The following is a 25,802-nucleotide window of genomic DNA, read 5'->3' as shown; positions in this document are numbered from 1 at the left end:
CCTATAGACATTTGTGACCTAACTTCTAATCAAAGCCACATGTGGCTCTCATTGTGGACCTCCAGGTGCTCCGGCTGCAGGGCCTCGGTCAGCTTGGTCCTGATGGAGGTCTCCACGGGGCGGCTGGGGTCAGGAGCCATGAGGGGCCCGGAGTGGAGCAGGCGGGTGCAGAGCGGGCGAGCGCAGAGGGGGCCCCGGGACAACATCACAACAGCCTCACTGAGACACAGACACATTACTATTATGGGACATGTTACTTTACAATTATAATATATTCTATATCAGCAGTTACAGCTTAACAAATGTAATATGTTTGTATTACATATTACTGAGCGGCTCGGTGGCACAGAGGTCAGCGCCTCCGCCTCAGAGCTAGAAGTTCCCGGGTTTGATTCCCACCAGGACGGGGCCTTTCTGTGGAGTTTGCATGTTCTGCGTCTGCGTAGGTTTCCTCCGGGTACTCCGGTTTCCCCTACCACTAAAAACATGTACAATAGGTGAATCCTCCAGCCAGGTGATTCTGACCATCAGCCTGGCTCCACATCATGGAGACGAGTCCCCGTCGCCCACTGCTCCTCACGGGCCTCAGTGCATTAAATGAAGAGGACGAATTCCCTACAGGGACAATAAAGTAAACAAACAAAATACTACCTTTTCAAAAGTGCAGTCAGATATTTCCTTTTCCTTCACTTTCCCCCATTCTCTCGTGTTTTGTTTCTTTTGACGACATTAACTAAACACAACTGCAGATCTGATTCACCAGTGTCCGGCTTCATCTGTGCTGTATTTTACTCAAACATCAGTGCAAACCATTAAAATGCACTCCTGTCCGACTAAGAGCACAGACACTTGTCCCTCCAGATACTTCAACTGTAATGACTGATGTATTACAGTATTTTGTTTACGTTTTTGTAACTCATTACTTTAGTATCATCAGGGTTTTAAACTTAAACCGTTTTAAGACTGAATTTAGACTTTCATTATCCTTCATTAATCTTATGAGAAATTCTAATCAAACTGTGGAAACAATTTGTCAGGCTGTTTAAATGTTTTTGACCCAGAAATACATTTATCTCTTTTATAACTTAAACCAGGGCACGTCTCACACAAGACACTTCTAGCTCGTTTGTGTCTAAAGCAACATCTCCAAAGGTCTGAACTTTCATTCATGATTCATAACGAGGCTCTGACAGAAACCGAAATGTGTTTTGAGGGTTGACAACAGCTGAAAACATCTGTATCTTTCATAAGTAGCGATGTTTGATGGCTAATGCAAACGGCTATAGGGAAATACATTGAACAGGCTAATGCAAACGGCTATAGGGAAATACATTGAACAGGCTAATGCTAACGGCTATAGGAAAATACATTGAGCAGGGTTATGCTAACGGCTATGGGGAAATACATTGAGCCGGCTAATGCTAACGGCTATGGGGAAATACATTGAGCAGGGTAATGCTAACGGCTATAGGGAAATACATTGAGCAGGCTAATGCTAACGGAGTATCTGACCGCACGGAGCCGTCCCCTGAGGACCTGTCCCGGGCTGGACTTCTCCGAACCCTCCGGGACCGCAGCCCGTCCCGCAGCCGAGGTCCGAGCACCTTCTGCCCGCCACATCTGACCAACAACAACCGAACACTCACCGGACAGTTTGGCAACAGCCCGTGCGTCCGCCATCTTCTAAAAATATCAACAGGAAGTGACGCAGAAAAGACGCTGGGAGGTCATCCCGCGAGTGCGCATGTGCGGGGGACATTATTTATCTCTAAAAACAGATTACTACATAAATAAATAAGTAAATATATATATATATATATAAATAAGTACGAGTTTAGCCTCCTCATAATACAAAACATTCGCGTTCACTTCAATATTTACTTCCGGTTTCGCGACTTTCCGTTTTGACGCTCGGAAAGAACGTATTTGTTTCACGTCTGCCCAGATACTCGTGACGTTTCCGCTTTCCTGAATTCTGATTGGATGAAGTGACGTAAACTGCAAACCTAAACCGAAAGTAAAGTGGACCTTATATAAACCCGTCTGTCTCCGAGTCCGTGAGTTTATCCCCGGTCACTGACGGAGGAACCTCTCATTTCTCTGACACGTTTGCAGGATTTGGCACCATGAAGATTTGTGCTGTTGTTTTCCTGCTGGGAGTCATGATAAACGGAACTGCATCAAGTCAGTATATTTACATTTGTTCTGCAACTTCTGTTCATTCTGTCGAGTTTAGGTGAAGATTTAGTCCCGGCCGAATACTTTCTCTTTGTGTCGATCTGCGCTGTTTGTCGATTTACTCTTTACAGACTGAGCTTTAACTACATTTCTCTAATATGTCTCACATTTGTAATAGTTGTTTAGAAATAATCAAACGTTTCAGTCAGTTTGACAGATGTTTGTGTTTTGATCTCGTCCACATTATTACAGGTGCGCAGATCGAAACAGACTCGCCGCCATTTTAACTTTGAGTCAAGTCTCTGAAGCGAAACAAAACATGTTACAAGGAAATTGAATAAAAACTAATGTAAAAAGGTGGATCTGTTCATAGATCCTCCATATTTAACCCTTAAGTCCTGTGAACATTTTTGTATATTTTTTCATTCTATGACTGTGTTGCCGTTTGAGACGTGGATTTTCTGCAGAAAATGTTCGTTTGTGTTTTTTTCTCTCATGTCTTTATATCATAGATCTGCATTTTGCACCTTTGCCCCGCCCTTGTTTACAAAATGGACACGCTTTAAAAACTGCTACAAAAACCTCAGACTTTCAGCTTTTTTCCCATTTTTAAAAGATAAATCTCACATTTCACTTCTCTCCATCTCAAAACCACCTTTATCTGTTTAACCCTTTGTGTGCCAGTTTCACAATATAAACTTTGAAGTTTGTTCCCAAACTGAGCAGGGGCAGATCTAGAAAAAACAATCACGGGGCGACAAGCAGGTCAGGGATCGTTTCTGGGGGGGCAACACATTTTACAATGTGGAATGTTGATGGTGGGGGTTCGCAGGTTTGGCTTGATCTCGAGGCAATTTTTCCATTTAGTTAAAGGAATAGGCCACCGTTTTTACATACTGAGATATGCTCTTACCTCACATTAGCCGAGTTAATATATCCCCGTCTGGTCTTTGTCCGTGCGCTCACACATACGCAGCCTCTCCCACATGTCATGTAGCTCCAAAAAAGCTCACGATAGAAGCTACCAAGCTCTTCCACGTGTTCCCTATTTAAATAAAGTTACGTGAAGTGTTTTCATGCGAAGTATATTTACACAGAAATGTAACATGTGGATTTTATAAGCAAATAAAAAGGGGGACTATATTGTGAGGCGTAATGATACGAGGAGCAAAACGTCCGCGCAGTAACTCCTAAAGGTTATTGACGGAAGTGAGCGGGGAAGTCTTTAGGAGTTACTGCGCGGACGTTTTGCTCCTTTTTATTTGCTTATAAAATCGACATGTTACATTTCTGTGTAAATATACTTCGCATGAAAACACTTCACGTAACTTTATTTAAATAGGGAACACGTGGAAGAGCTTGGTAGCTTCTATCGTGAGCTTTTTTGGAGCTATGTGACATGTGGGAGAGGCTGCGTATGTGTGAGCGCACGGACACAGACCAGACGGGGATATATTAACTCGACTAAGGTTAGGTAAGAACATATCTCAGTATTTAAAAACGGTGGCCTATTCCTTTAAAGCTGAGCCTCTGAGAATTATATACAAATAGCAGCACTGTCCACAATATAAGAAGGGGGTTTCTAACTCTGGTAATATTTAAACGTTTTTTCTTTTTCTTAATTATTTACAAAATATTCATGTTTTGTAGGTTTTTGGGCATTTTTAAAAGTTTACCTATTGAAATATTGGTATTTATTGGCAAGAGATTTGTGCTTAAAGTAGTAGAAAAAATATAAACGGTGATTTTTATGGTTGTTTTAAGTGTGTACAGTTTAAACACCAGGGAGGCGAAGCATCTGAGGAAGACACAAGGGTTAAATGATTGTTTATTCATTAATCAAGCAAGCACTGATTTGTTCCCTTTTTAACTCCTTTCCCCCACTTTAACCGAGCACATTTTCTCCAGTTCAGCTTTACCCAAATCTAAATGTTGAAGTTTTCAGCCTCAGAGTGACGCCTCATTTGAAAGCTAAGACCTACAAAACTCATCAAAGATTTTTCCTTGTGTTTATGGCACTGTTTTAGTCGTATTTTTGCTGCGATTTTGTCACTTTTTTGTTGATTTTTTTGTCGCTATTTTGATGCTTTTTCCAAGAAGATTTTAGATTTGGGTAAAGTTGAACTGGAGGAAATGTGCTCGGTTCAGGCGGGGGTGAAGAGGTTACAAAAGACAATGTTTTTTTATGTAAACGTCATAATGATTTATTTCATATGTTTGTATTTTTTATTGCACAGTTTTTAAATCGATTTAAAACATGTGATTTTCTTCTTCTTTCAGTGATTCACACTTTGAGATATTTCATGACGGCTTCATCTCAGATCTCAGGTTTCCCTCAGTACGTGGAGGTCGGTTTAGTGAACGACCTGGTGATCAGTCATTACGACAGTAACACGAAGAGAGCGGTGCCTAAACAGGAGTGGATGAACAGAGTCACAGACGAGGATCCTCAGTACTGGGAGAGAAACACTCAGATCAGTTTGAGTGATGAGCAGGTGGGAAAAGCCGGCATTGAAAATGTAAAGCAGCGTCTGAACGTGACCGGAGGTGAGTCTGAACTTTGACCTTTAACTGAATAAACCACGAGTCACTGTTTTTAGTTTGATTTATGGAAACACATGATGATGATGTAACAGTTCATAATTAATGTTAAAATGTGAATAAATAAAAGCTAGTTCATAATAAAAACATTTGTAGAAGTGTTTAAGAAGTGCTGCAGGACGGCCTAGGGGTTTGGCCACAGCACACATGCAGCTCTGTGCTCAGATATTTTTCTGAATGTCTCTCCTCACTCTTCACACTGCGATTGTTCAGTGAAATAAAACTTAAACTGATGATAATGATTCACATGAAGCTCGTGTTTCTCTTTGACAAACTCTGACTCTGAGTCTCTGTTCAGGTTCACACTTGGTTCAGTACATGAATGGCTGTGACTGGGACGATGAGACCGGTGAGATCAGAGGATATTTTCTGGTTGCGTTTGACGGTGAAGACTTCATCGCGTTGGACTGGGCCACACAGACCTGGGTCGCTCCAAAACAACAGGCCTTTCCCACAAAACTGAGCTGGGAGAAGATTGGAGTAGCTGCTGATTGGAAAAACTACTTTGACCACGACTGTGCTGAGTATCTGAAGAAATATGTGCGATACGGAGAGACGACTCTGAAGAGGACAGGTAAACACCTCTACACTTAAACCTCATCAGAGAGAGGATTATCAGAACTCACTTCTGAAGGAAACGCCTCGTAAACATTTAAATAAAAAACATGGAGTTAACGAAAGTACAAAAGACGAACCTCAGTGAGAAGCAAAAGTCACTGCTTCATTTCACGGTAAAAGTTTCCTTCACCTCTTACCCCCCCCTTAACAGATGCATCTGCTCCAGTTCGGCTTTACCCAAATCTAAAAGCTTACAGCCTATAGGCCAGTGTAACACCTCAGTTGAAAGCCAAGTGTCTCTTTGGTTTTTGGGTCATGTTTCCTCATTTGCAGCATTAATTTCGTCGACTAAAATATTTAGTCTTAATTTTAGTCAAAGTGATATTTTTGTGACTAAAATTGGACTAAAACTAAATTAAAAGTTCCTCATGAGACTAAAACTGTGACTAAAATGTCCAGATATTTGAGTCGACTAAAATCAGACTAAATAAAAATGAAAAGGAGAGACTAAAATCATCCAAACTTGTATTGAGCGTCTGAAAGAGCCTCAGATCATATAAATCCTCTGTTAAAGGATCAGCTCTGAGCTTTGTTCATGTGGAGCAGCTCCATGAAGCAGAGGAACAACATTAAACATGATTATAATCAATATTATCAATGCAAAGTCGACTAAATTAGTCTTAAATTTAGTCGACTAAAACTAGACTAAAATTAAAAAGATGTTTTTGACTAAATCTCAACTAAAATTACATTACATTTTAGTCAAAAGACTAAAACTAAACTAAAATATGTTGTCAAAATGAACATTGCTCTTTTGTTGCTTTTGTATTTCCACATTTTTGTAGAATTTTTGTCACATTTTTTAAACTTTTTACCTGAATTTTTGCCACTGTTTTTCTTAGTTTTCGTCTAAAATCAGTTCATTATAAAATCAGTTCATTATAAAATCAGTTCACTGCAGACACAGCAGCAGCAGATTCACTTCATTAAGGAAAGGAAAAAGGAACAGACTGACTGAATGACATTAATACTTGCAACTTATTTAGCTCCTTGATGCAAAGGGAACAAAAGAATTCCTGTTACATTTCTCTTGGCACGAGGAAGTCTGTGGCTGTATCCGAATGTCCACACTATTCCCTATATAGTGACTATATAGTGCTCACGCCATTTTGTAGGGGTCTCCGAATGTCCAGAGAGAAAAAAGTAGTGCACTCGAAATTTCCCACAATGCATCTGGAAAAGTAGTGAGCATCGATGGTCACTAAACGGGTCAATATAGACCACAATGCATTGCGAGAGTCGGAGAAGAGCCTGACAGCGACAGGTCTTTGAACTAAACAACACGACTGAAGTAAATCAGCTGTTTCAGTCGTGTGTTGCGTATTTCTCATGAATAAACGACCAAAATATAACCGGTTACGGTGAAAAGATGCTAACGTTAGCGGCTAACCTTTAGCTTGCGCTGTTAAATGACCGACAGCTTCCTCTCGGATAATCCGAGCCATTCACGTAAAATCCATGTGAAGTAAAAGCGTATCTGACTCGTATTTATCCATAAATATTCCACTGTCTGATGAGTCTGGTTGGTCTTTATCGTAGAAATACTTTATTCCCGGAGTTTCGCGAACTTTTAGCAGATGTAGTGCACTCAATCTGCTGGCGTTCGGACACCTGCCTGTGACCGACTCTCGGCTTCTCTGAGCTCACGCTGGGGTGACTTATTTTTTTTGTTTTTTTTGCTTTTTTGTGATGATAGTAACGCCTGTAAAAGTGCCAAAACAGTCGTTCTCCTTCATAAAATAAATGTTTGTAACAATAAATAAATTCAAAAAAAAAAAAAAAAAAAAACATATCTGCAGCCGCAGCGCGCGTGACGTCACGCAGCGCGGAGAAAGTAGTGTCTTGTGTCCGAATCGCCAACAGAATCGGTGACTATATAGTCGACTATATAGTGCGGGCCTATGTAGTGAATGAGGGGTTAGGGACTAGGGTGGACATTCGGATACAGCCTGTGTCTCTGCCCTGATGGAAGGAGCTCAAAGTGACGGGACAATGGATCATCATCTGTGATCTTAATACAGACACGACTGCTTTACTATAACGCTGAGATAAACTGGTTTGTTCTTGGCCTGTTATTTTACTGCCCTGTTTAACAACTCTGCCAAGTTTAGCTTTGTTTTTGACAGTGAAATGACCAAACTAAGAGACTGTGTTAAACATCAGTACGCTCTCAATTAAACACTGATAAACCCTTGATAAGATTTGGTCACTGACTTCCAAACCTCTCAGCGACGCAGCAGGAAAAGCCTTTCTTGTAAACACAGTCAACATGTTGGTTAAATGTGAAAGAATTGTCCAAAATTGTTGCTAGATATTTGAATGAGTCCACTCTACATCATGTCCGTTTAACTGAAGTGGTTTCGAACAGTGAATTTGACGGCTCCAGTTTCCTTCGGCTGCTGAAGCACATTTCTTGTGTCTTATTTACGTTAAGTTGAAGGTTACTGTCCTGGAACCATTTCATAAGCTCGACTGTCGAGGTTAAGAGGTTAAATATAAAGCACTGAACAATATGAATAAAAACTGACAATTTGTTATTTTTTAGTAAATGGAAGTAAATGAGCAAAATCCAGACTAAAGCTGAACGTTTGCTCATGTTCAGTTCCCATGTGTTTTTGTTTGAAGCTGTGTTTGTGATAAATGAGTGAATCTCCGTCAGATGAAAGACCTCAGTGATCCTTGTCTGAGATCTGGCTCCGCTCTGAGAGAAACCCTCCTGTCCCACAGAGCTCCCGAAAGTGTGGTTCCTGCAGAAGTCGTCCTCGTCCCCGGTCACCTGCTTCGCCTCAGGCTTCTACCCCGACCGGGCCGTGCTGTCCTGGGCTAAAGACGGGGTCGAGCTGGAGGGGGAGTGGGGGGAGATCCTGCCCAACCACGACGGGACCTTCCAGAGCAGCGTGTCCCTGGACCTGTCCTCCGTCCCCCCCGGAGACTGGGGACGGTACAGCTGTGTGTTCCAGCTGTCCGGAGTCAAAGACGACCTCGTCACCAAGCTGGACCCCGGGCTGATCCGCACCAACGGTGAGACCGGACTGAGACCGAGGGCACAGTTTGAGTTCAGAGGTGATATAATGTCCGTCCGCTGCAGTCATGAGGATCACAGCAGCTAATCCTGTAGTTTATGGCTCTACAAACATAACCTGAAACTGATGGTCCGTGTGCAGCGTCCGGATCCTCTGACGCTCCTCCAGTGTCTCGGTTTTTCCCCATTAGACGAGTTTGTAGCTGATTTGACACTTAAATTCACCAGGTCAGCAGATCCTCCTCTGTTTGTGACTCCCTGGGCTTGACCTGACAGGCACAGCAGCATCGCGGTCCATTAAAACACACCTTTAACTTCATCCATCTCCCATAAATGCACTGACTCATGATTGTTTTCTTTAACAGAGAAGAAATACACTCCGTACATCGTGGCCGCGGCGTGTGTTCTCGGCGCCGTCGTCTGTGCTGTGATTGGATACTTTGTGTATCGCAGATTCAAAGGTAAAATGAAAGTCAAAATGAGCCTGATGTTTTAATGAGACACAAACTGACGAATGTTTCTCTGCTTCGTTTCCAGCCAAACAGCTCAGTCCTCGTAAGTAACGCTTCACCTGTTACTGTAACCACACAGTTATGTTCCTGTCTGACGCTCCTGTTACTGTAACCACACAGTCATGTTTCTGTTTTTCCAGAGTCGAGTGAACCTGAGGTGATGCAGGAGTTGAACCCTAGACCCGCAGAGACTCAGTGAGACCCTTTAACTCACTACATTCACCTCCACAGGCCAGCGTTTTTCCACCCTGAGATCTGTTCTTACCTGAGCTTAGACGAGTTGATGTGTACCTGTCTGGTCTTTACACGTGCGCTCAGTCAAAGATGTTGTTCGCCTTTAGCCTCTCCTCCGCTATGGGGCCAAACGGGGGTGAAGTTAGAAGTGACTTTTACAGTTATGTCAACAGAGTCTCAGTCAGTGTTTGAGCTGCTCAAGACGTTAGCATGCTACCGGTTAGCGACTGTCGATCAACTGCCAGTGGCTTCAACACGATAAACACATTCATGAACACTGAGGAAATACTACAGTAACAGCTCTGACCTCTGACCTCTGTCACATGTTGTATCCAAGGCTACATGTTTGTGGTTCAGGGCTTTCTCTTGGTCAGAGCTGTTTTAGCTAAATGCTAATGTAGCCTATACGTTGTTCTAGTAACTGTATGAGTATCGAATAATATGAAATGGCCGTTCACAGAGTTCACTGATCATAGTGCACAGAACGTTCAATACAATATTTACAATCTCCAACGATGGCATCAGTGCAGCACAGGTTTAAAAGTTCATACGGCCCCACGACTTCCACGTTGGGGGGGTTGTTTGGGTGAATTCAGTTCAGTTCATTCGGTTGGTTTGGATCCAGGCCTAACACTTCAACAGGCTCTAGTTCGGGCTCTAAGCTCGCCATCCAACCTGGCCTGTGTAAAAGGACAGGACCAATTAAGTTTCTAGTGCACACAAATAAATACATTCAAATACTAAATGCTAAACATTAAGCATCAAAATAGCAAAGGATTTCCTTATTGTACAATACATTGATTCAATGCATAAATCTGATTAGAATAGATAAATAATAATCTAATAGCCTAAAATGTAAACACTGCATCCATAAATAAGGTGCGTAGCAGACACAGTGGTCGACTGGACTGTGTCGTAAAGTGCCTTGGATGCACAGCATTGACACACAAAACATTAACCAGATGCTAAAGTAGCAGCATTACACTCACGATAAAACAATCAGAACCAATGAGACAATGTGTTACAGTGATACCATTTCACTTAGTTAGCTACAGTATGTAAGGATTAAACACCTCGGAGCCGCGTTAGTCGGTTCTAACGCCCGACACAGTGTTGTTCCTCCTGCATTATAACGTCTAACGCGGCTCCTCGTTGTTTAATCCGCTTATACCAGGGTCCCACAAACCTAACATTTATAATTAATGTGTTTTTCATTGACTAAACTCACTAAATCTGCCAGACTACGGGACTATTTTGTGTGGGTTATTAGCCGGTCACTGAAGGCTGGTCTCAGAGCGAGTCATTCTCCGCAGCTATTACGAGGATCTCAGTCAGGCTCAACGACACAACATCAGCACAGAATCACAACACAACAGGACTAACCCGGAAACACTTTTCCCTGGAAGGAAACACCGATATGCGGCACTCGTGGGCAGGAGTTATTTACCTTTTACAAGGTTTAACCTGAAGCTAAAGCTAGCTAGCTCAACCAGCTCAACTGTTTATGGAAACAGCTGCGGTGGAGTCGCTCACACCTGGGCCCCCCAACTCAAACTTTTATGTTTGACTTTACTAATCCAGACAAATATGTTTAAATGCAGGATCATTTTATGTTCGCCTGAAAATGATGAATAGCCTTAACCGTTTCCAATAGAAATGTAAAGCTCATATGTTATTAACAGTAGCTAACCTAGCTGCTCACTCTCCTCTACAAACATTTAGCAAACACTAAATCCATCTCATACGTTCCTGTCAGTCACTAATTACGCCTTTATCTGGTTCAGCTGTGTCATACGTTGCTATGGCGACGCCACAGCGGAGTGATATCCCAGTGATTTAACTACCGGACTACGTGTGCGGTTATAGATACAGAATCGCCCATATATGGTCATTTTTGAAAACAGTTAAGGGGGAAAACAATTTTGAAAAAATGTAAATTTTCAAAAACGACTGTAACAAACGCTGAAATATGAACATAGTTTCTACTAAATAATGATACAAAGACATGGGGAGGAGCAAAATGGCTCAACAGCCCATAAATACATGAATAATGAAGAATGCTAACTTGATGCTACATGTTACCATCGGGCTAATGCTAACGGTTAGCTAGCGCTTGCTACAACTGCCGTTTTTTTCACTTCTGCTGAACAATCTGCTGTAAGAAAATATCCATATGGGCCCGATTTACACTTGACGTTTTTTGTGATAAATATTTCACCAGAAAATGGCTAAAAAGAGGGAAAATTGTGTTTCTCTAAAGATTCTATTTTCCCCCTCGGCGAAGCCACGCCCCCTTCTATGACAAGATGCCGTCTGTATCTATACCAAAATAATGCACCAGCCAATCAGAATCCAGTATTCACCCAGACCATGGGATAAAGTCGGAGAAACGGGTATATACGTAAATGCTAAGCGCTCCATTGAAACAAATGCAGCGGCTAGGCTACGAAAGCTACACAAACGCGACTTACCGAGTCCGCAGTTTAAATCACCCACAAACACTCCGGCGCGACGACCCGCGGCTCCGGTCGTCGCTCCTACAGTTCAACATATTTACATTTCAGAGCAGAAGACTGGTTTATGATTAAAGCGTAAAACGATGCACAAACCTGCAGCAACCTCACACAGCGCCTGCCTCTCGCTCTGACTGGTAGCTACCCACTACCGGGTGTTATGCTAGTCTGATAGCCGCGCTAGATCACGTGACCCTGTGACGTAATGACGCGCACGTAACGTAAACGCACGGACAGCTCGGAAGACGCCAATAGAAAGGATTTTTAATAGGGTTTTATCACCCGGGTTACACTAACCGGTAGCATGCTAGCTTCTTGAGCAGCTTAAACACTGTCTTACTGGTTTCTTCACATAAACGTCTCTGGGGCCGTGTTTCTACTTTTATCTCCTTGAGCAGGAGAGATACTGTTGTACATGTTGTAGTACTGCATAATTCTACTTTAGTATTCAAAATGGCCGCCATAATATATGACATATGATAATAACTGAGTGTAAATGTCCACTGTCAGATCTGGTCTAACTGTGTTTCTGTGTCTCGTTCACAGATGAGTCGTTTGGCCAAAGCTTCTTCTTCTTCTTCTTCTTCCATTAAATCCGCGCCGTTGACTTTGACCAGAGCAGACGTTTGGAGTCCGGCTCTGAAAGTCGTTTGTGATGTTTTTTGTTGCTTTATTATATTATTGCACTTTTGTTCTATTGCACTGTTAACGTCACTTCCTGCTTTGTGGAAATACTTTTGTTTGGTTTTGTTAAATCTGTACCAGTAAGAAGCTCATGTATTGTTTTTATGCTGGGAGTTTTGGAAGATACAATGCGATGCACAGACTCGGTGGCACAGCGGTTAGTGCCTTCACAAGTTAGAAGGTCCCGGGTTCGATTCCCACCTGGACGGGGTTTTTCTGTGGAGTTTTGCAGAGGAAGAATCTCGTACATTTAAACATAATGACAGATAAAGCGGCGCAATTTCTTTCACCCCTTAACTCCCGCCTGAACCGAGCACATTTTCTCCAGTTTGGCTTTACCCCAATCCAAAAGCTTCTGGAAAAAAAGCTGTAAAAATATGACAAAGATGTGATAAAAATTTGACACTAAAATTACAAAAAGTGCCAAAAAACGACAAAAATGTAATAAAAAATTGACGAAAAAATGACAAAAATGTGATAAAAAAAATGATAAAAATGTGACAAAAAAGTGAGAAAACACTGACAAAAAAGTGATGAAAAACGGATGAAAAAGTGGCAAAAATGTCACAAAAAATTAACAAAAATTGACGAAAAAATGACACAAATGTGACACAAAATTTACAAAAATATCAGAAAAATGTCACAAGAAATTGACAAAAAAATGACAGAAAAATGATAAAAAATGACTAAAAAATGACAAAAAATTGATAAAAAATTGACAAAAAAATGACAAAAATGTGACAAAAAAAATGAAAAAAAATTGATAAAAAATTGACAAAAAAATGACAAAAAATGATAAAAAATTTAACAAAAAAATTACAAAAAAGTGACAAAAAAGTGACAAAAATATGATTAAAAAATGACAAAAAATTGATAAAAATCTGACAAAAAATTGATAAAAATTTGACAAAAAAATTACAAAAATGGGACAAAAAAGTGACAAAAAAGTTACAAAATTGAGTTGAATACCCGACAAAAAAATTATGGAAAAAAAATCTGATGACGTGAGGAAAAAGATCCTCTCGGTTCAGGCGGGAGTTAAGAGGTTAATATGAAGATGAACGGGTCGATCTGGTTTTACATGTTTGATTTTCACATTAATATCAGTGATACTTTGGGTTTCGTTCTTCAGAAAAAACGAATAAAAATGGTTTAAAAACGTTCGGTGTCTGGATTCTTCAGGGGAACGAGGGCCGTGGTAACTTCTCCATCTTTCCTTTAACTTAGGGTTTCTCGATACTTATGTAACCCAGGAGAGAAAACGGGTCCTTTTCTCTCCTTTTTGTTGTGTTTGCGTTTATGCACTTTTATTTTGAAAAGAGGAAGTGCGATTCCCTCACTAAAACTTTATCTTCCTGTTTTCACGGTCACGTTGGGCGAACATGACCTTCTGATTTGTTAAAAATGGTGTTAGTCCCGCCTCCCGAGCTCCGGAACCAAATCACTCACTCGTTTTCGGCCTTTCGCGCGCTGGGAAAGAGCGGGACAGGCTGTGGACGGTCCGAGCGAAACATTCTGGGTCGTCTGGTGAGTTTTATTGTTTTAAAAATGATGTAAACAAATAAGTACATTGTATTTTGGTTGATTTGGAACATTTTCTGTATTAAGTGGAAGGAGCACGAGCTGGAGAGTCTGTGTTCCTCACGATGCCTCATCTTGGTAAGTCCGTGCCCTGTGAGAGTGAGAAAAACATGCTAGCGCGATGCTAATATTAGCCCGATGCTAACGCTAATCGCGAGTGCCGTTTTTGTGTTTGAAAGCAATGTAAAAGCTATTTCTGGTAAACATATGGTTTCTGCCAAATTCTATTTTAGTTCATAACAAAACAGAGAAGCACTTTTGGTTATTCTTGGTCCAATGTAATGACTATTTTTAAGTTGATTGAACATTTTTCATGGTTTGTAATATGAAAGTGTGCCCTGTAATGCTAAACCCAGTAGCACAGAAAAGGTTTTACTGGTGTTGATTTTGATGGAGAATATCTGAGTTCATTAGTAATTCATTTCATGAGTTACAAAAGGTAAAAAATCATTTAAAATCGATATGTTAAGGCGAGACACTGCAGGTGAATAGGGAAAAAAAATAAATGTAGAAATTTCAATTTGAAGCTTTTGCTGAACATCACAGATATAAATATGAGGAAAAAAATGTGTTGCATTTTTTTCTGTCATTTTATGTTTTCACATAAAAAATAAGGCATTTTGAGCATTAAAATGGCCAAAATTGCCTATATTTTGGGCAACGAAATCAAAATAATGAGCCAGATTAAATGTATGGTTTTATTTTATTGACATTTTAGTAACAGATTTTTTCAGAGGGATTTTGGATATTTTGTTTAGTTTTTCAATAAACTAATCAGTGAAAAAAATCTGTAAAAACTCAAATTCCGCCTGTTTTTTTGGTTTCAAAGTTGAATAAATCAGGCTAGGAATTAGATATTAAAAAATCCCTCTGAAAAAACCTTCTAAATGTTGTTGTGTCTCAGCCTGTAAAGTTTGGAGTCTGTGGGAGCTTCTATAAGGGCTCAGGCTCTGCCCGAGTGCGGCTTCTCTCATTCAGAGAAAACCAGCCCTGAAGTTTTGTAGCGAGTGCGCATGCTCGGCCCGTTCTTCCACTTTTCCGCTCCAGCGTCTCGTAGGAGGAAAAACACCATATTTGGGTGAAAGCGTCATCACGGGGCCCCTTAGCAGGACACGTGGATGTCAAATCTGTCAATATTTATGAATGAAAACCCGCGGGAAAGACGGCCTTTCTACCTCCGGGTCGCCCCCACCTCGCAGACAAAACATCATCAAATAAACATCACACAACTCACGCGGTGTTAAAAGCCTGAGAATAAAAATGGGTCTTAAGACGAGATTTAAAACACTCCACTGTGGGGGCCGTTCGAACGTGGGGGGGCAGAGCGTTCCACAGCTTAGAACGCTCTGTCCCCTCTGGTTTTCCGCTTTGTTTTAGGAACCACGAGCTGTAGCCGGGCCTCAGACCTCAGAGCGCGCGCCGGAGGATAGATTCGGATGAGTTCTACGATATACTGAGGGGCCAGTCCATTCAAAGCTTTAAAAACAAACAACAGTTTAAAATCAATTCTAAAACGTACAGGTAGCCAGTGCAAAGAAGCTAAAACAGGGCTGATGTGCTGGCGTTTTCTGGCTCCTGTTAAAAGTCGTGCTGCTCAGTTCTGGACTAACTGCAATCGGGAAAGTGGTTTTAGGCCAATGCCTGAATGAAGGGCGTTGCAGTCGTCCAGACGAGAAGAAATAAAAGCATGCACGACCTGTTCGAGCAAATTAAAAGATAAAAACGGCTTCACTTTCGATAAAAGACGAAGCTGATAAAAACTTGATTTTAAAACGCCATTGACCTGCTTGTCTAGTTTAAAATCGCTGTCTATGGTGACGCCAAGGCTGGTGACTTTGGGACACACATAACGCTCTAGGGGTCCCAAGTCAGAGAGGGCATTTCCAAACAGAACAATTTCTGTCTTTCCCTCATTTAATTTTAAGAAATTTTGGGATAACCAAGCCTTGACGTCACCTAGACAGTCGAGCAGGGGTGTCAGGGGGCAGTGGCTGTTTTTGGTGATTGGCAAATAAATTTGACAGTCGTCCGCATAAAAATGATAGGACACGCCATGTTTATTAAAAATCTCCCCGAGTGGGAGGAGGTACAGGGCAAAAAGAATTGGCCCAAGGATTGAACCCTGGGGACTCCACAGTGCAGGGAAAAAAGATAAACTGAGAAACACTGAGCTCATTAGGACTGGGGATTGTTTTTTTGGTGCATATGCCGGCGATGCTGATTGTGGAATATTGCTAATTCTGAATATTTGCTTTTTTATTTTGTTACTAAGTTTTTTTTCTTATTCACTCCTTGTTTCCAGCCATTTCATTGCACACGTTCACTTTAGTTCCTGTTGTAATCCTATTGAACCTGGCAACTGGTCTATACTTTTAATTTCTCTTTACCCACGTGAGTCAGGGTTTACACTTATGCTCCATAAATATTAATGAATTAGGTTAAAATGTGTCTGAGGCTAATTTGACGACACAATAATGGACCGTTTTGGATTGAACTGTGTTAAAGCCGTAGAATCTGTAGAAACTGTCCCTTCTATTGTTCGGGCTGATGGACGTTCACTGGAGAATGAAACAGATGAACTGCTGAGCTCTTCAGGAGATGCTGAAAGACTGTTGTGGAGGAAGGAGGAGGAGGAGGAGCTGACCAGTGCAGGACACCACGCTCTGAAACGGGGACAAACCCAGGAGGCGCTGCTGCTTCAGAGGATCAGAGGAGATGAAGGCAGACGGGTTTCCTCGACCTCCGTAAACATGTGGCTCAGGTCGACCACAGCGGCTCAGGACTAACACCTGAACTCTGTGTCGTTCGCTTGGACAAATAAAGCTCTGACTGACTTAAAGGAACAGGCCACCGTGTTTCCAGACTGAGACATGTTCTCACCTGAGATTAGACGAGTTGATCCGTACCCGTCTGGTCTCTGTGCCCGAGGAAGAGCTCGGTCGCTTCTATCTTCACACCCGTTTGGAGCCATAGGAATACACTGGGAGAGGCCAAATGCTAACAACATCTTTGGTTGTTTTGCGTGACTGAGCGCACACACAGAGACCAGACAGGTGCACATCAACTCGTCTAAGCTCAGGTAAGAACAGATCTCAGTGTGGAAACACGGCGGCCTGTTCCTTTAAAGGGAATATACGGAGTTTAAAAATGTTAAAATGAAGTATTTCCTCCCCCACATGTTCCTCCATGTCCTCATGTGTAGCATGAACGAGCGTAATATAGAAGCTGCAGTTACACGTATGACCTGAGGTGGCAGTAGTGAGTATAAAATGACCAACTTGCATCTTTTGTTTTTTTATTAGAAAACTTCAAATGAGAACATTCAGTTTAAATTGAAATGGGGCGTCGACAGACGTGCAACAGGTAAAAGTAGTAAAAGAGAAAGTAAAAAATCAAATAGATAATAAATAAAAAGGAAAAAAAGAAGTAAATCAAGAGTCCTGTCTTCAAAGAATATCGGGCGAGCTCGGGGTTGTCCATAACTTTCACTTCTATTTAGCACAAGAGTTTCTTCATATGTCGTAGCAATGAAGGGAAAAAAACAAGTTCTTTGTAAAACGCATTAAAAAAAGTTTTTATGTATAAACGATGTCCCCAAAATGACTTTGGTATTGGTGAACAAATCATGCACAGATTCTCTTAACTATAAATCCATACAGAATATTTTCACATTGAAAGGCTGAAGTTGGTACAAATTTAGAAAAGCAGTGAAGCAAGTCGTCCCAAAAGGCATAGGAGAAAAACATCCTTAAAACATATGGTCTGTAGTTTCAACATGTTCAGTACAAAAAGAGCAGTTATTGTTCTCGAACCCAAATCGTTTACTTAGAAAATCAGCAGAGGGATATATTCTGTTACTGACTTTGAAATGATTCTCTTTTGCTTTGGGCGCAATAGGAAGAGTTTAGTTTCAAAGCTCTAGATGTTGCATTTTGCCCCTTTAGATAAAAAAGATTAGATTTAGAAACTGTTTGGTTCCAAAGTAAGACGGTGGTTCAGCCTTAACCCACTCTCTCCTATAGACATTTGTGACCTAACTTCTAATCAAAGCCACATGTGGCTCTCATTGTGGACCTCCAGGTGCTCCGGCTGCAGGGCCTCGGTCAGCTTGGTCCTGATGGAGGTCTCCACGGGGCGGCTGGGGTCAGGAGCCATGAGGGGCCCGGAGTGGAGCAGGCGGGTGCAGAGCGGGCGAGCGCAGAGGGGGCCCCGGGACAACATCACAACAGCCTCACTGAGACACAGACACATTACTATTATGGGACATGTTCATTTACAATTATAATATATTCTATATCAGCAGTTACAGCTTAACAAATGTAATATGTTTGTATTACATATTACTGAGCGGCTCGGTGGCACAGAGGTCAGCGCCTCCGCCTCAGAGCTAGAAGTTCCCAGGGTTTGATTCCCACCAGGACGGGGCCTTTCTGTGGAGTTTGCATGTTCCCCCATGTCTGCGTAGGTTTCCTCCGGGTACTCCGGTTTCCCCTACCACTAAAAACATGTACAATAGGTGAATCCTTCAGCCAGGTGATTCTGACCATCAGCCTGGCTCCACATCATGGAGATGAGTCGCCCACTGCTCCTCAAGGGCCTCAGTGCATTAAATGAAGAGGACGAATTCCCTACAGGGACAATAAAGTAAACAAACAAACAAAATACTACCGTTTCAAAAGTGCAGTCAGATATTTCCTTTTCCTTCACTTTCCCCCATTCTCTCGTGTTTTGTTTCTTTTGACGACATTAACTAAACACAACTGCAGATCTGATTCACCAGTGTCCGGCTTCATCTGTGCTGTATTTTACTCAAACATCAGTGCAAACCATTAAAATGCACTCCTGTCCGACTAAGAGCACAGACACTTGTACCTCCAGATACTTCAACTGTAATGACTGATGTATTACAGTATTTTGTTTACGTTTTTGAAACTTGTTACTTTAGTATCATCAGGGTTTTAAACTTTAGCCGTTTTAAGACTGAATTTAGAATTTCATTATCCTTCATTAATCTTATGAGAAATTCTAATCAAACTGTGGAAACTATTTGTCAGGCTGTTTAAATGTTTTTGACCCAGAAATACATTTATCTCTTTTTTATAACTTAAACCAGGGCACGTCTCACACAAGACACTTTTAGCTAGTTTGTGTCTAAAGTAACATCTCCAAAGGTCTGAACTTTCATTCATGATTCATAACGAGGCTCTGACAGAAACCGAAATGTGTTTTGAGGGTTGACAACAGCTGAAAACATCTGGATCTTTCACAAGTAGCGATGTTTGATGGCTAATGCTAACGGCTATAGGGAAATCCATTGAGCAGGCTAGTGCTAACGGCTATAGGGAAATACATTGAGCAGGGTAATGCTAACGGCTATAGGGAAATACATTGAGCAGGGTAATGCTAACGGCTATAGGGAAATACATTGAGCAGGGTAATGCTAACGGCTATAGGAAAATACATTGAGTAGGCTAATGCTAACGGCTAAAGGGAAATACATTGAGCAGGCTAATGCTAACGGCTATGGGGAAATACATTGAGCAGGCTAGTGCTAACGGAGTATCTGACCGCACGGAGCCGTCCCCTGAGGACCTGTCCCGGGCTGGACTTCTCTGAACCCTCCGGGACCGCAGCCCGTCCCACAGCCGAGGTCCGAGCACCATCTGCCCGCCACATCTGACAAACAACAACCGAACACTCACCGGACAGTTTGGCAACAGACCGAGCGTCCGCCATCTTGTAAAAATGTCAACAGGAAGTGACGCAGGAAAGACCAGCTGGAGGTCATCCCGCGAGTGCGCATGTGCGGGGGACATTATTTATCTCTAAAAACAGATTACTACATTAATAAATAAGTAAATACATAAATAAGTAAATATATAAATAAGTACGAGTTTAGCCTCCTCATAATACAAAATCATTCGTGTTTACTTCAATATTTACTTCCGGTTTCGCGACTTTCCGTTTTGACGCTCGGAAAGAACGTATTTGTTTCACGTCTGCCCAGATACTCGTGACGTTTACGCTTTCCTGAATTCTGATTGGATGAACTGACGTAAACTCCAAACCTAAACCGAAAGTAAAGTGGACCTTATATAAACCCGTCTGTCTCCCCGAGCCCGTGAGTTTATCCCCGGTCACTGACGGAGGAATCTCTCATTTCTCTGACACGTTTGCAGGATTTGGCACCATGAAGATTTGTGCTGTTGTTTTCCTGCTGGGAGTCATGATAAACGGAACTGCATCAAGTCAGTATATTTACATTTGTTCTGCAACTTCTGTTCATTCTGTCGAGTTTAGGTGAAGATTTAGTCCCGGCCGAATACTTTCTCTTTGTGTCGATCTGCGCTGTTTGTTGATTTGCTCTTTACAGACTGAGCTTTAACTACATTTCTCTAATATGTCTCAAATTTGTAAGAGTTGTTTAGAAATAATCAAACGTTTCAGTCAGTTTGACAGATGTTTGTGTTTTGATCTCGTCCACATTATTACAGGTGCGCAGATCGAAACAGACTCGCCGCCATTTTAACTTTGAGTCAAGTCTCTGAAGCGAAACAAAACATGTTACAAGGAAATTGAATAAAAACTAATGTAAAAAGGTGGATCTGTTCATAGATCCTCCATATTTAACCCTTAAGTCCTGTGAACATTTTTGTATATTTTTTCATTCTATGACTTTTTGTCTGTGTTGCCGTTTGAGACGCGGATTTTCTGCAGAAAATGTTTGTTTGTGTTTTTTTCTCTCATGTCTTTATATCATAGATCTGCATTTTGCACCTTTGCCCCGCCCTCGTTTACAAAATGGACACGCTTTAAAAACTGCTACAAAAACCTCAGACTTTCAGCTTTTTTCCCATTTTTAAAACATCAATCTCACATTTCACTTCTCTCCATCTCAAAACCACCTTTATCTGTTTAACCCTAAGCAGGTCAGGGATCGTTTCTGGGGGGGCAACACATTTTACAATGTGGAATGTTGATAGTGGAGGTTCGCAGGTTTGGCTTGATCTTAAAGGAACAGGCCACCGTTTTTCCACACTGAGATATGTTCTTACCTGAGCTTTGACGAGTTCTTTAGGACCTGTCTGATCTTCAGTCACGTAAACACAGCGCAGACGGCGTTAGCATTTAGCCTCTCCCTCTCTCCTCTATAGCTCCAAAACAGGTCAAGATAGAAGCTACCAAGCTCTTCCACGTTTTCCCTATTTAAATATGGTTACGTGAAGTGTATTGTGCATTGTAAGGTGTAATAATACCAGGAGTAATTTGGCATCCGCACAGTTGAGTGAAGATTACTGCGCAGATTTCAAACTACTCCTGGTATTATTACGCCTTACAATATAGTCCCCCTTTTATCCGCTTAGAAAATCCACATTGTTTAATTTTGTGTAATTATACTTTGTAGTGGAACACTTCACGTAACCATATTTAAATAGGGAAAACGTGGAAGAGCTTGGTAGCTTCTATCTTGACCTGTTTTGGAGCTATAGAGGAGAGAGGGAGAGGCTAAATGCTAACGCCGTCTGCGCTGTGTTTACGTGACTGAAGATCAGACAGGTCCTAAAGAACTCGTCACAGCTCAGGTAAGAACATATCTCAGTATTCCTTTAAAGGGTTGAAATCCATAAAATTATTGAATATTTCTCATTTTTGGAAACGCATCAAACTCAAGAGATTTGTGCTAAAATAATTATAAAAAATATAAATGGTGATTTTATGGCTGTTTTAGGCGTGTACAGTTTGAACACTGGATGACACAAGGGTTAAATTATTGTTTATTTATTAATCAAGCTCTGACCCTTTTACACCCGCTTTAACCAAGCACATTTTTCCAGTTCAGCTTTACCCAAATCTAAAGCTTCTAAACTGGAGTTTTCAGCCTCTAGGCCAGAGTGAGTCCTCATTTGAAAGCTAAGACCTACAAAACTCTTCAAAGATTTTTCCTTGTGTCATCCCCGCGTTTATGATGGTTTTTGTCGTATTTTTGCTGCGATTTTGTCACTTTTTTGTTGATTTTTTTGTCGCTATTTTAATGCTTTTTTTCAAGAAGATTTTAGATTTGGGTAAAGTCGAACTGGAGGAAATGTGCTCGGTTCAGGCGGGGGTGAAGAGGTTACAAAAGACAATGTTTTTTTATGTTAATGTCATAATGAATCTGTTTTATTTCATATGTTTGTTGTTTTTCTTTGCACAGTTTTTAAATCGATTTAAAACGTGTGATTTTCTTCTTCTTTCAGTGATTCACACTTTGAGATATTTCGATACGACTTCATCTCAGATCTCAGGTTTCCCTCAGTTTGTTTCAGTCGGTTTAGTGAACGACCTGGTGATCAGTCATTACGACAGTAACACGAAGAGACTCGTGCCTAAACAGGAGTGGATGAACAGAGTCACAGACGAGGATCCTCAGTACTGGGAGACGGAGACTCAGATGAGTTTCAATAATGAGCAGGTGGGAAAAGCCAGCATTGAAACAGTAAAGCAGCGTCTGAACGTGACCGGAGGTGAGTCTGAACTTTGACCTTTAACTGAATAAACCACGAGTCACTGTTTTTAGTTTTATTTACAGAAACACATGATGATGATGTAACAGTTCATAATAAATGTTGAAATGTGAATAAATGAAAGTTAGTTCATAATAAAAACATTTGTAGAAGTGTTTAAGAAGTGCTGCAGGACGGCCTAGGGGTTTGGCCACAGCACTTATGCAGCTCTGTGCTCAGATGTTTTGCTGAATGTCTCTCCTCACTCTTCACACTGTGAAATAAAACTTAAACTGATGATAATGATTCATATGAAGCTCGTGTTTCTCTTTGACAAACTCTGACTCTGAGTCTGTTCAGGTTCACATTTAGATCAGTGGATGCAGGGCTGTGACTGGGACGATGAGACCGGTGAGATCAGAGGATATTTTCAGACTGCGTTTGACGGTGAAGATTTCATCGCGTTGGACTGGGCCACACAGACCTGGGTCGCTCCAAAACAACAGGCCTTTCCCACAAAACTGAGCTGGGAGAAGAATGGAGAAGCTCTTCGATGGAAAGACTACTTTGACCACGTCTGTGCTGAGTATCTGAAGAAATATGTGCGATACGGAGAGACGACTCTGAAGAGGACAGGTAAACACCTCTACACTTAAACCTCATCAGAGAGAGGATTATCAGAACTCACTTCTGAAAGAAACGCCTCATAAACGTCAGCGTTTAAATAAAAACATGGAGTTAACGAAAGTACAAAAGACAAACCTCAGTGAGAAGCAAAAGTCACTGCTTCATTTGACCGAAAAGTTTCCTTCACCTCTTTCCACCCGCCTTAACAGATGCATCTGCTCCAGTTCAGCTTTACCCAAATCGAAAAGCTTACAGCCTATAGGCCAGTGTAACACCTCAGTTGAAAGCTAAGTGTTTCTTATGTTACTGGGTCATGTTGTTGACTCTTTTGTTGCTTTTGTATTTCCACATTTTTGTAGAATTTTTGTCACATTTTTAAAACGTTTTAGCTGAATTTTTGCCACTGTTTTTTTCTAGTTTTCGTCACATTTTTGTTGCTCTTTTGACACTTATTTTCAAGAAGCTTTTAGGGTAAAAACTGGATTCAGGTGGGGGTTAAGAGGTTAAATATAAAGCACTGAGTAAATTGTGTCTAAACAAGACAAGGATAAAATGGAAGTAAATGAGCAAAATCCAGACTAAAGCTGAACGTTTGCTCATGTTCAGTTCCCACGTGTTTTTGTTTGAAGCTGTGTTTGTAATAAATGAGTGAATCTCCGTCAGATGAAAGACCTCAGTGATCCTTGTCTGAGATCTGGCTCCGCTCTGAGAGAAACCCTCCTGTCCCACAGAGCTCCCGAAAGTGTGGTTCCTGCAGAAGTCGTCCTCGTCCCCGGTCACCTGCTTCGCCTCAGGCTTCTACCCCGACAGGGCCGTGCTGTCCTGGGCTAAAGACGGGGTCGAGCTGGAGGGGGAGTGGGGGGAGATCCTGCCCAACCACGACGGGACCTTCCAGAGCAGCGTGTCCCTGGACCTGTCCTCCGTCCCCCCCGGAGACTGGGGACGGTACAGCTGTGTGTTCCAGCTGTCCGGAGTCAAAGACGACCTCGTCACCAAGCTGGACCCCGGGCTGATCCGCACCAACGGTGAGACCGGACTGAGACCGAGGGCAGTTTGAGTTCAGAGGTGATATAATGTCCCTCCGCTGCAGTCATGAGGATCACAGCAGCTAATCCTGTAGTTTATGGCTCTACAAACATAACCTGAAACTGATGGTCCGTGTGCAGCGTCCGGATCCTCTGACGCTCCTCCAGTGTCTCGGTTTTTGCCCATTAGACGAGTTTGTCGCTGATTTGACACTTAAATTCAGCAGGTCAGCAGATCCTCCTCTGTTTGTGACTCCCTGGGCTTGACCTGACAGGCACAGCAGCATCGCGGTCCATTAAAACACACCTTTAACTTCATCCATCTCCCATAAATGCACTGACTCATGATTGTTTTCTTTAACAGAGAAGAAATACACTCCGTACATCGTGGCCGCGGCGTGTGTTCTCGGCGCCGTCGTCTGTGCTGTGATTGGATACTTTGTGTATCGCAGATTCAAAGGTAAAATGAAAGTCAAAATGAGCCTGATGTTTTAATGAGACACAAACTGACGAATGTTTCTCTGCTTCGTTTCCAGCCAAACAGCTCAGTCCTCGTAAGTAACGCTTCACCTGTTACTGTAACCACACAGTTATGTTTCTGTCTGACGCTCCTGTTACAGCAGTGTCAATTTTGACACATATTTTTAACATATTTTAGTTTAGTTTTAGTCGACTAACATTGCATGTCAATTTAGTCGACTAAATTTAAGACTAATTTAGTCGACTTTGCATTTATAATATTCATTAATCATATTTAATCAAGGTCCTCGACTTAATGGAGCTGCTCCACATGAACAAAGCACAAACCTGTTCATTTGGCAGAGAATCTATGTGATCTGAGGCTCTTTCAGACGGACAATAGAAGTTTGGATGATTTTAGTCTCTCCTTTTCATTTTTATTTAGTCTTATTTTAGTTTAGACTAAAATATCTGGACATTTTAGTCACAGTTTTAGTCTCATGAGAAACTTTTCATTTAGTTTTAGTCCAATTTTAGTCACAAAAATATCACTTTGACTAAAATTAAGACTAAATATTTCAGTCGACGAAATTATCACTGTGTTACTGTAACCACACAGTCATGTTTCTGTCTGACGCTCCTGTTACTGTAACCACACAGTCATGTTTCTGTCTGACGCTCCTGTTACTGTAACCACACAGTCATGTTCCTGTTTTTCCAGAGTCGAGTGAACCTGAGGTGATGCAGGAGTTGAACCCTAGACCCGCAGAGACTCAGTGAGACCCTTTAACTCACTACATTCACCTCCACAGGCCAGCGTTCTTCCACCCTGAGATCTGTTCTTACCTGAGCTTAGACGAGTTGATGTGTACCTGTCTGGTCTTTACACGTGCGCTCAGTCAAAGATGTTGTTCGCCTTTAGCCTCTCCTCCGCTATGGGGCCAAAGTGAAGTTAGAAGTGACTTTTACAGTTATGTCAACAGAGTCTCAGTCAGTGTTTGAGCTGCTCAAGACGTTAGCATGCTACCGGTTAGCGACTGTCGATCAACTGCCAGTGGCTTCAACACGATAAACACATGTATGAACACTGAGGAAATGCTACAGTAACAGCTCTGACCTCTGACCTCTGTCACATGTTGCATCCAAGGCTACATGTTTGTGGTTCAGGGCTTTCTCTTGGACAGAGCTGTTTTAGCTCAATGCTAATGTAGCCTATAAGTTGTTCTAGTAACTGTATGAGCACCAAATAATATGAAATGGCCGTT

At 41.7% G+C, this 25,802-nt stretch overlaps 1 protein-coding gene across 1 annotated transcript; it reads left to right on the top strand.

The window, feature by feature from the left end:
- Positions 1 to 2,042: 2,042 nt before the first annotated feature.
- LOC306972836 (uncharacterized protein) lies at positions 2,043 to 25,348 on the top strand. The gene is made up of 15 exons (XM_079569543.1): positions 2,043 to 2,184; positions 4,459 to 4,725; positions 5,078 to 5,353; positions 8,125 to 8,418; positions 8,785 to 8,880; positions 8,957 to 8,974; positions 9,072 to 9,126; positions 18,024 to 18,123; positions 20,062 to 20,191; positions 22,181 to 22,447; positions 22,787 to 23,062; positions 23,785 to 24,078; positions 24,443 to 24,538; positions 24,615 to 24,632; positions 25,259 to 25,348. The coding sequence occupies exons 1-15, from the start codon at positions 2,127 to 2,129 to the stop codon at positions 25,315 to 25,317; spliced, it is 2,304 nt and encodes a 767-aa protein (XP_079425669.1). The 5' UTR covers positions 2,043 to 2,126; the 3' UTR covers positions 25,318 to 25,348.
- Positions 25,349 to 25,802: the final 454 nt, after the last annotated feature.

The sequence above is a fragment of the Gobius niger genome (genome assembly GCF_951799975.1).
Source record: "Gobius niger genome assembly, chromosome: 13".
NCBI lineage: Eukaryota > Metazoa > Chordata > Actinopteri > Gobiiformes > Gobiidae > Gobius > Gobius niger.
Note: the sequence above shows the minus strand (reverse complement) of the source record. Positions and strands in the feature narration are given on the sequence as shown.